The sequence below is a fragment of the Hypomesus transpacificus genome, chromosome 16 (assembly GCF_021917145.1).
Source record: "Hypomesus transpacificus isolate Combined female chromosome 16, fHypTra1, whole genome shotgun sequence".
Taxonomy (NCBI): domain Eukaryota; kingdom Metazoa; phylum Chordata; class Actinopteri; order Osmeriformes; family Osmeridae; genus Hypomesus; species Hypomesus transpacificus.
In genome coordinates, this window is record NC_061075.1 from 567,982 (window position 1) to 578,367 (window position 10,386).

At 54.5% G+C, this 10,386-nt stretch overlaps 1 protein-coding gene across 3 annotated transcripts; it reads left to right on the forward strand.

The window, feature by feature from the left end:
- The first annotated feature begins 72 nt into the window (after positions 1-72).
- Positions 73-8,290, forward strand: cep63 (centrosomal protein 63). Of its 3 annotated transcripts, none has more exons than XM_047037203.1 (14): positions 73-410; positions 565-742; positions 1,757-1,852; positions 3,643-3,756; positions 3,889-3,996; positions 4,123-4,281; positions 4,859-4,977; positions 5,343-5,489; positions 5,727-5,829; positions 6,309-6,506; positions 6,695-6,781; positions 7,156-7,358; positions 7,444-7,678; positions 7,840-8,290. In XM_047037203.1, the coding sequence occupies exons 1-14, from the start codon at positions 367-369 to the stop codon at positions 8,026-8,028; spliced, it is 1,980 nt and encodes a 659-aa protein (XP_046893159.1). In that variant the 5' UTR covers positions 73-366; the 3' UTR covers positions 8,029-8,290. The 3 variants fall into 3 exon arrangements, with proteins under 3 accessions (XP_046893159.1, XP_046893158.1, XP_046893160.1); XM_047037202.1 differs by having other exon boundaries at positions 74-410; positions 7,153-7,358; XM_047037204.1 differs by having other exon boundaries at positions 74-410; positions 4,865-4,977; positions 7,153-7,358.
- Positions 8,291-10,386: the final 2,096 nt, after the last annotated feature.

Sequence of the window (10,386 nt, forward strand, 5' to 3'; positions counted from 1 at the left end):
TCTGAGCATTTATTTATATTTTAGACGTTGGTTCTCTTGAAACAGAGTCTACAAAGTTCTCTATGAGAAGTCCCATAATGCTGTGCGCACTGCTGTTGAGCGGTAGAACTGTAAACACCAGTCAAGTCTCACAGATGCTAACCAAGCCGTCAGGTAGCTGTGGTAACTACATAACTAACAAGCAATACTGTGTGTGACATGTTACGTTAGATATCTTCTGGCTAGGCACACAAGTTACGTACAATATCAGTACTTTACAATGGTCCCAGGTGGCTAGCTTATAACCTGTGTCTTACAAGTTAGCTAGAGAGCTAGCTCACAAAACAATTAGAAAGTCGTTGAGGACACATTTTCTAAAGTTCTGAGATGGAACGGGCCTTTTTGGGGTCACTGCAAGACCATGAAGTTGGGTAAGTACATTAGTTACTGACAGAATTTTAGTTACTAGTTAGTCTAACTTATAGATTGCAAGTAAAGTAGCTAGCTAGTAATATTGGCTGCGTTAGCTAAATAACACAGGTCGTGTCTAGGTGAAATCTCGTCTTCTCTTGTCTTGTTCCCTAGCTCAGTGCTGTCGTCGTGTGAGCCGGAGCTGCAGGAGTTGATGAAACAGATAGACATCATGGTCAACAACAAGAAAAGCGAGTGGGAGGCTGAGATTCAGGCCATGGAGTTGCGTTTGCAGAGAGGCGAGCAGGAACTGCTGTCGTCCAAAACTCTTCTAGACCAGCGGAACTCGGAGGTACAGTGATCCATGCTGCGTTGGTAAAATGTAGGCTAAACGTTTCCCTTTGATTTACAATGTCGACGGTTTTGTTGACTTGTCCGTATCTCTCCATGGTCCTGTGAGATGATGAGAGTGAGTCAGGCTGTGGTGTCCCTGTTAGACCTCCAGGGGGCAGGGTTTCGGATGTTGCGAGAGGTAGTGGAGAAGAGACTACAGCAGGTGAACACGATGTGAAGCAAGCGGCTCCCTGCATGGGATCTGGCCCAGATCCATCAACTAAATGTGTGTGGAGCCCTTGAACATGGATGGATGAAATATTTTCATTGAAGCACACTAATAGTATGCATTTAATGCAAATGCTTAAACAAACTGACAATGCATCGCAGTGTTGTAAGTTGTTTAGAGACTTACTAGATGAATGAATTTCTAGAAGTTCTTTAGGAGTATTTTGTGAATTTGCACTTGGTTTGTATTTTGAGAACATCTGGTCCCTTTCGGAGATGCATGATTGAAACCTGACAGAAATTGCCTAAAGGTGAAGGGGGAACAATCCCTGCATGACAGCTGTGTTCATGTTCCTGTAGAGTGTGGTCTCTAATGACAGCTGTGTTCATGTTCCTGTAGAGTGTGGTCTCTAATGACAGCTGTGTTCATGTTCCTGTAGAGTGTGGTCTCTAATGACAGCTGTGTTCATGTTCCTGTAGAGTGTGGTCTCTAATGACAGCTGTGTTCATGTTCCTGTAGAGTGTGGTCTCTAATGACAAGTGAACTGGCCTGGGCCCTTTGCTGCATATCTTCCTCTCGCTCTCTGTCTCTCTCTCCGTCTCTCTGTCCTTCTCTCTCTCTGTCTCTCTCTGTCTTTCTCTCTGTCTCTCTCTGTCTCTCTCTCTGTCTCTCTCTGTCTGTCTCTCTCTCACCCTCTCTCGCCATACTGTCAAACTTCACTTAAAACAGTTTGTATGAAAAATGCCCCCAAAATCTAGAGAACAGATGAATGTGTGTGTGTGAAGCCTCCCTGCTTGTCCACAGGTGGTGTCGCTCCGCAGGGAGCTGCTGGAGCTCCAGGCTGGGAGACAGGAGACGGTCGCCAAGTATGAGGAGCAACTGCTGCACGTCCAAGATGAGGTGCTCAGTCAGAGAGACAGAGAGAGAGAGAGAGAGAGAGAGAGGGGGGGGGACAGAGAGGGGGGAGGGGGAGAGAGAGAGAGAGAGAGAGAGGGGGGGGGGGACAGAGAGGGGGGAGGGGGAGAGAGAGAGAGAGAGAGAGAGAGAGGGGGGGGGGACAGAGAGGGGGGAGGGGGAGAGAGGGGGGAAAAGAGAGAGAGAGAGAGAGAGAGGGAGGGGGGGGGACAGAGAGGGGGGGGAGGGAGAGAGAGAGAGAGAGGGAAGGGGGGGGGGACAGAGAGAGGGGGGGACAGAGAGAGGGGAGGGGGAGAGAGAGGGGGGGAGGGGGGGGGGACAGAGAGAGGGGAGGGGGAGAGAGAGGGGGGGAGAGAGAGAGAGAGGGGGGGGGGACAGAGAGAGAGAGAGAGGGAGGGGGGGGGACAGAGAGAGGGGGGGAGGGGGAGAGAGAGGGGGGGGAGAGAGAGAGAGAGGGGGGGGGGGGGGACAGAGAGGGGGGGGGGGGGACAGAGAGGGGGGGGACAGAGAGGGGGGGGACAGAGAGGGGGGGGGGACAGAGAGAGGGGGAGAGAGAGAGGGTAGAGAGAGGGGGGGAAAGAGAGAGAGAGGGGAGGAGGAGAGAGAGGGGGGGGGGACAGAGAGAGGGGAGGGGGAGAGAGAGGGGGAGAGAGAGAGGGGGGGGGGACAGAGAGGGGAGGGGGAGAGAGGATGGAGGGGGAGAGAGAGGGGGAGAGAGAGAGGGGGGGGGACAGAGAGGGGGGGGACAGAGAGAGGGGAGGGGGAGAGAGAGAGAGAGAGAGAGAGGGGGGGGGGGGACAGAGAGGGGGGGGACAGAGAGAGGGGGAGAGAGAGAGGGTAGAGAGAGAGAGGGGGGGGAGGAGAGAGAGGGGGGGGGGAGACAGAGAGAGGGGAGGGGGAGAGAGAGGGGAGGGGGAGAGAGGGGGGGGGGCAGAGTGGGGGGAGGGGGAGAGAGAGGGGGGAAGAGAGAGAGGGGGAGAGAGAGAGGGGGGGGGGACAGAGAGAGGGGAGGGGGAGAGAGAGGGGGAGAGAGAGAGGGTAGAGAGAGGGGGGGAAAGAGAGAGAGAGGGGAGGAGGAGAGAGAGGGGGAGAGAGAGAGAGGGGGGGGGGACAGAGAGGGGAGGGGGAGAGAGAGAGGGGGGAAGAGAGAGAGAGAGAGGGGAGGGGGGGGGGGGGACAGAGAGGGGGGAGGGGGACAGAGGGGGAGAGAGAGGGGGGGGGACAGAGAGGGGGGAGGGGGAGAGAGAGAGAGAGGGTAGAGAGAGAGAGAGAGGGGGGGGGGACAGAGAGGGGGGAGGGGGAGAGAGAGGGGGGGAGAGAGAGAGAGAGAGAGGGGGGGGGGGACAGAGAGGGGGGGGACAGAGAGAGGGGGAGAGAGAGAGGGTAGAGAGAGGGGGGGGGACAGAGAGGGGGGAGGGGGAGAGAGAGAGGGGAGGGGGAGAGAGAGAGAGAGAGAGAGAGAGGGGGGGGGGACAGAGAGGGGGGAGGGAGAGAGAGGGGGAGAGAGAGAGAGAGAGAGAGGGGGGGGGGGGGGGGACAGAGAGGGGGGAGGGGGAGAGAGAGGGGGAGAGAGAGAGGGTAGAGAGAGGGGGGGAAAGAGAGAGAGAGGGGAGGAGGAGAAGAAGTACAAAAAGTTTTGAAAAAATGTGAAACTTTCACTACTGCTGCCTCTCTACTCAGTTGTAGTACAAAAATCTCACCTCCAAATCTCACCTCCAGACTTAGTTTTCCATGATTCACCCCTCCACCCTGCTGTCCCTCTTCTCTCACCACAGTTGTCTAAACTGAAGCGCAGCTACCAGAAGCTACAGAGCAAACAGCAGAAGGCGTCTGGCCAGGGAGCCAAGGCCGACGGCTCGGAGGTCGCCCGCCTCAACGGCAAGCTGGAGGTGCAGCACAGCTCTACGAACCTCCACACTTGTACTGATGTGTTTAACCAGTGTTGATGTGCTGCATACATGGAGTTGGCTGCTAGCTCCCCCTGGTGGCTAACTGAGGGCTGCTCCTGATGTGTTGTGCAGGAGTTCCGTGGGCGCTCGGCCCAGTGGGAGCTGGAGAGAGCTCAGCTCCAGAAGCTCGTCTCCAGGCTGGAGGCCCAGAGGAAGACAGAGCAGAGCTCCAACAGCAAGGTGACGGGAAAAACATGAATGTAGGATGTCTAACTTATGATATAATATCACAACAACACATCTTAAACAAAGAGTATTTGTGTGTGCGCGTGTGTGTGTGGTGTGTGTGTGTGTGCATCCATCCAGGCCCAGCCCCCCTGGCTGCAGGAGGGGGCCAGCAGGGTGGAGGTGGAGCGCCTGCGAGGTCAGCTGAAAAGGGCCCAGGACACGCTGCACGGCCAGGAGCTGGAGCTGGAACGCCTGCGCCTCCTGCAGGAGGGAGAGCCCTGGAGGGAGGGCAGCAGGGTAGGACCCAGCAAGAGGGAGGGAGGGCAGCAGGGTAGGACCCAGCAGGAGGGAGGGAGGGCAGCAGGGTAGGACCCAGCAGGAGGGAGGGAGGGCAGCAGGGTAGGACCCAGCAGGAGGGAGGGAGGGCAGCAGGGTAGGACCCAGCAGGAGGGAGGGAGGGCAGCAGGGTAGGACCCAGCAGGAGGGAGGGAGGGCAGCAGGGTAGGACCCAGCAGGAGGGAGGGCAGCAAGGTAGGAGATACAGCCGCTGCCAAATACAGCTCTCACAATGATGTAATTGTTTATTATGGGATGTTATTATTGGCTGCCGGCGTGTTAGGCTCAAGGTTAGACAGGATTAGAATGGTGGGAGGAGTTTTGGAATGAGTTGTGATGGAAACAGAACAAGCAGGGCAGCTGGCATGTGGGCAGGTTGGATGTGGGCAGGTTGGATGTGGGCAGGTTGGATGTGGGCAGGTTGGATGTGGGCAGGTTGGATGTGGGCAGGTTGGAGGGTTGATTTCTGTGCATGATGGATATGTTGAATGGTTGTTCAAATCGGTTGTAATCGTGCTCTACATGATGTGTTGTGGAGGAGAAGGAGGGTCAGCGTGGCCCCCAGGGCCCCCAGGGCCCCAGCCTGCAGCTCCAGCAGCTACGCAGTGAGGTGTCGAGGCTCACCCACGCCCTGCACTCCAAAGAACTCACCATCAGGTGGGTGGAGGTCCAGGGGCTAGGCCTGTGCCCTCAGGCATGGGCACACCATCTCGTTAGAGCTGGCAGGAGTTGTATTGCATTCAGAATGACGTGTGAAGAGTGTTTCCATAATTCCCCTGTGTGTGTGTGTGTGTGTGTGTGTGTGGGTCTTCTCTCTGTGTGTGTGTGTGTGTGTGGGGGGTCTTCTGTGTGTGTGTGTGTGTGTGTGTGTGTGTGTGTGTGGGGGTCTTCTGTCTGTGTGTGTGTGGGGGTCTTCTGTGTGTGTGTCTGTGTGGGTCTTCTGTCTGTGTGTGTGTGTGTGGGTCTTCTGTCTGTCTGTGTGTGGGTCTTCTGTCTGTGTCTGTGTGTGTGTGTGTGTGCAGGGCTCTGGAGGACTGCCTCGGGGCCCAGGGCACGTGTCCGGGGGTGGGGACGCTCCGCCAGGACTTGGAGCTGACTTCCACCCAGCTGCTCGCCGCCCGCGCCTGTGAGGGTCACCTCCGTGCTGAGCTGGGACGCCTGCGAGACAGGTAGAGTCACCTCTGTACTGACTCACACAGGTAGAGTCACCTCTGTACTAACTCACACAGGTAGAGTCACCTCTGTACTGACTCAAACAGGTACAGTCACCTCTGTACTGACTCAGACGGGTAGAGTCAGCTTTGTACTGACTCAGACGGGTAGAGTCAGCTCTGTACTGACTCAGACAGGTAGAGTAGTAGTGTACTGGATGTAATGAAACTGTAAAAGATGAGTGTTCCTGTCAGAGTGGAGACCCTGAGCAAGCAGAGAGGAGAGATGAGCAGGAGGGAGCAGGACCACAGGCTGGCTGGAGAAGATCCCCCCCATGCAGCGCAGGAGGTCAGGAAGGTGAGAGGGAGGGAGAGAGGGGAACACATGCAGGGTGAGTGGTGGAGAAGGTGTGTGTGTGTGTGAGAGAGAGAGAGAGAGAGAGAGAGAGAGAGAGAGAGAGAGAGAGAGAGAGAGAGAGAGAGAGAGAGAGAGAGAGAGAGAGAGAGAGATGCAGGGTGAGTGGTGGAGGAGGTGTGTGAGAGAGCGGATGGGAGAGAAAGAGGTGGAGGAAAAGCAGCTCTGAAACACCAGAATCTGACTTCCTCTCCCTGACTTTCTGTCCCTGACTTCCTCTCCCTGACTTCCTCTCCCTGACTTCCTCTCCCTAACTTCCTGTCCCTGACTTCCTTTCCCTGTCTTCCTCTCCCTGACTTCCTGTCCCTGACTTCCTCTCCCTGACTTCCTCTCCCTAACTTCCTGTCCCTGACTTCCTTTCCCTGTCTTCCTCTCCCTGACTTCCTGTCCCTGACTTCCTCTCCCTGACTTCCTGTGTGCAGCTGAGGGAGGAGCTTCTGCGGGCGGAGCAGACTCGGAGCGGCCAGGTGGAGGGCATGAGGAAGGAGGTATCCCAGCTGACCAATGAACTGCACCTGCGTGACATCACCATCGCCACGCTCAGTGGCTCCGCCTCCAGCATGGAGCGGCAGCTGAGAGGAGAGGTGGAGCGGGCGGAGAGGCGTGCTGCAGAGCTGAAGGTAGGGGGACGCTCTCCTGAGGGGCTGGGGGCTGGTCTTGATTAACTACCCTTGTGGTGACCAAATGTCCTCACAAGTATAGTGAAACAGGAAAAACTTGTTAGAGATACAATTTTGAATGAAAGTGAATGCTCGGGCCGCACTAGGATAGAAAAACCAACTTGTGTGTGTTCCTCCGGGCTGGCCAGGTGACTCGGGTGCAGCTGGAGACGTTAAAGATTGAGAACCAGCATCTGAACGACCTCCTGGAGAGGGTGGACAAGCACTCAACACAGGTCTCTGCTTCCTGTTCAAGTCTTCACAGAACAGAACATGGTTTCACTTACATTTACATTTAGTCATTTAGCACACGCTCTTATCCAGAGCGACTTACACAATGTCATTTGGCACGGCCGGTAGTCAAACCCACAACCTTCTGATTACTAGCCTGATTCCTTAACCGCTCAGCCATCTGACCCACTTACTCTGGATTGTCTTTAATTAATTTGTCCCTCGCCTTGATGTCTCTCTCTCACTGTGTCTCTTAATCTCTTAATCTCTCTACTCTCCCTGCCTCCTCCTACCCTCCATCCCCTCCTCCTCCCCTCCTCCATCCCCTCCTCCATCCCCTCCTCCATCCCCTGCTCCATCCCCTGCTCCCCCTCAGAAGGACGAGTCTTCTCTGGGCTGTCTGAGGGAGAGTTATGTGTCGTCTCTGGCCAGTCTGGAGCAGGAGAACCAGCAGCTGAGAGAGGGGCTGGCAGCGGCCGGAGCGAGGCTGGAGGCCAGTGCTCAGACCTGGCAGGACAAGTACCAGAGAGCCCTGCTTCACGGCCCTGCCAGGCCCGGCCACGCTGCCCCAACTCTGGACAGGTACACACACACACATACAGACACACACTCACAGAGACACACACACAGAGAGGTGTGGTCAGCCTGGTGGTGTTGTGTCGTCCAGGCACGAGGAGGTGACGGAGTCCAGGCTGCAGGACATCCACAGGCTGTACAGACAGCTGGAGAACCTCTCCTCCTCCTCCTCCTCCAGCTCCTCAGAGGTTAGGCAACACAAAGGGGATGGATCTCAGCTCCAAACTGCTCCAAGTGGACCCTCTCCTGGTGCTGGTCCAGAGGCTCAGTGTTCCAGCTCTGAGGAAGCTCTTCACCTGCTGGCCAGTGAGGAGGTGTTCCCCATGGTGAGACTCCCCTCCTCACACGGTCCTCACCTGCACTCACACCTGGCTAACCTACCCTGGTCATGTCGTCTGGCCTAACAAGGTCTACAGGCCACACAATAATAACGACTAAACATAGTAAGTAGTGTTTGTGAGTTGACGGTTTCCCTCCCGTCCTGTAGGGGCGCTGTGCGGCCTCCCCGGTGGAGGCCGTGGCGTCCCGCTTCCTGGAGGATGAGGAGGAGCGCACCCAGCAGCTCCTGCTGCAGCTCGACGCTCACATCCAGGGTCTGAGAGACGACAGCACCCGCACACTCCTCCGCTACGCCCAGCCCGACAGGAAGCAGGAAGTGAACAGGAAGTCAACATGAAGTGAAGGGCTGGACCAGAGCAGGTTATGGACACGGTGTAAGAGTCCTTGGCAGCCTCTTCTCCACCCAGCTTTTCTGCAGCGTGGGCTGGGTCCTGCCAGGATGGATGACTGGTGGTGGAGCATGGAGGCCTGTCTGAGGAGTGTTTGTGTGTGTGTGTGTGTGTCCAGACCCTCCTCTCCTCCTGGTGTAACCAAGTCCTTCCAGAGGAAGGTGAGCACTGTGCCAGTCTGTCATGACCTCCTCCCTCTGCTCTCTTCCCTCCCTCACCCCTCCTCCTTCCCTCACCCCTCCTCCTTCCCTCTCCCCTCCCTCACCCCTCCTCCTTCCCTCTCCCCTCCCTCACCCCTCCTCCTTCCCTCACCCCTCCTCCTTCCCTCTCCCCTCCCTCACTCCTCCTCCTTCCCTCACCCCTCCTCCTTCCCTCACCCCTCCTCCTTCCCTCTCCCCTCCCTCACCCCTCCTCATTCCCTCTCCCCTCAGTGGTTCATCATGAGAAAGCAGATGGAATGTTAATATCATCCATGTGGAATGATAAACTGTAGGCATGCTGATTGCCTGTGTGTGTGTTTGACTGATGTCCAGATATGTGACATGAGGGACTGGGTGTTGGAATGTGAAATAAAGAATATTTTATATATAAATATATTCAGAAATCCAATTTCTTAAAGAATGTGTTGTTGCGTTTCCTGGTTCCATCCTGGTGTGATTGGAGACTTCTGGAGAGATGTCAGACCAGCCTCTCGGCCCCTCGTATTTTTTTATTTTTTTAAGATCGGTATTTTGTAACCGTGGTTACCGTCACTGTGAGGCCAGTAACAGGAGTCAGGAATTTGGCAGCAGAGACATGAACTCTCCTCAGAGAAGGAGAAGGTTTTTATTTGTGGAGATTCTTCCAAGGGGCCTTCAGCGAGGCCGGACCAGGGAAGGACTGGTTTGGAGCGCCGACTCTCCCGTTAACTAAAGATGCAGATAGTATGTAAACACACAACTGAGTTTTGTCAGGCTTGTTCAAGGGGCTTGAAAGTGTGAAAGTGTGATCAACAATTAGCAACGGGGTGCTTTAATAGCCAGTTTGAACAGATCCTGTTTTGGAGGGAAAGAACCAGCTGGATAGTTTGATTCATAAGAGGACCAGTAGGTGGCACTGTTACATCCTCATTCACTGCTAAAGCACTGAACCATCTTCAGTACCATTTCCACCAAGTACCTACCTGTTACAGGTACCTTAATGCAACATACCTGCATGGTACTAGTGTACTGAATATGAACAGAGCATAAATACTTTGTCTCTGGATAATACATTCTAATCAGCAAATGCAACTAGTTTGTAACTTATTGCTCTTTGAGGCGTTGAAGATAAGATTATTTTTGTTTCCTGTCAGAAGCAGAGGCTTGTCCACTTGTAGTCTTCATAGTGTGCCAGCCAGTCTTGCACAGTCAAAGCTGTCAAAGCTACTTTAAAATGCCTGCCTCAGCTGGCATTTGCGAGGCTAGATTCCTGCATGACGTCTGTGGAAGTTCGCGAGATTTTTAACATTCTGTTAAGTGGGTCTTCATACCTGTAGACCCAGCAGGTGAAAACTAAAGTAAAACTATCTTCCTGGAAGAAGCTGTTAGCATGGTGAGCGGTTCCAGTCCCCAGCCTAGCGTGGGCTAGCGTGTCGCCTTCCTTCCTTTAGCGTACGTGAACGCTAACAGGGACAGAACAGCTCCAGCCAAAAACAATCAAGTGCTAACACGCAAGCCTGTTTCTGCTAGGCAGCTCAGGTGAATGTGCTGCGACAACCTTCGTGACTTTTTCTTTTTATTGTATCGTAGGCTATTGTTGTTGTGTGTTTGTTTTTTTTTACAGATCACCGTCATTGAGTTGTTTGGAGACACGTTCACAAAGCACTTGGCTAAAGCAAAACACACGTAAATAGCCTAGTCTTTAGGGATCTTATGTTGTGTATTTTGTGACTTTTCTGAAGAACAAAACATTCCTAAGTGCTGACTCATACAGTCATGTAGTCATGAAGAAGCAGGATCTGGTATTCAATAGCAGAATCACCCGTCTCATCTTCCAGACCATGCCTTCAAGATATTCTTGTCATGTGGAGCAAAGATAGTTTGATGATCAAGGAACAAACCTCCCCAGTGGTATGCCAGAGAAAGGAAGTTATGTGGAGAAGTGGAGGCTGCAGGATGGGACTAGGGACTACAGGATGGGACTAGGGACTGCAGGATGGGACTAGGGACTGCAGGATGGGACTAGGCTATGGGGATCAGACAGATGCTAGGGTTGGGGGCTAGGGGTCAGAGGCTAGGGTTGGGGGCTAGGGGTCAGAGGCTTGGGTTGGGGTCTAGGGGTCAGAG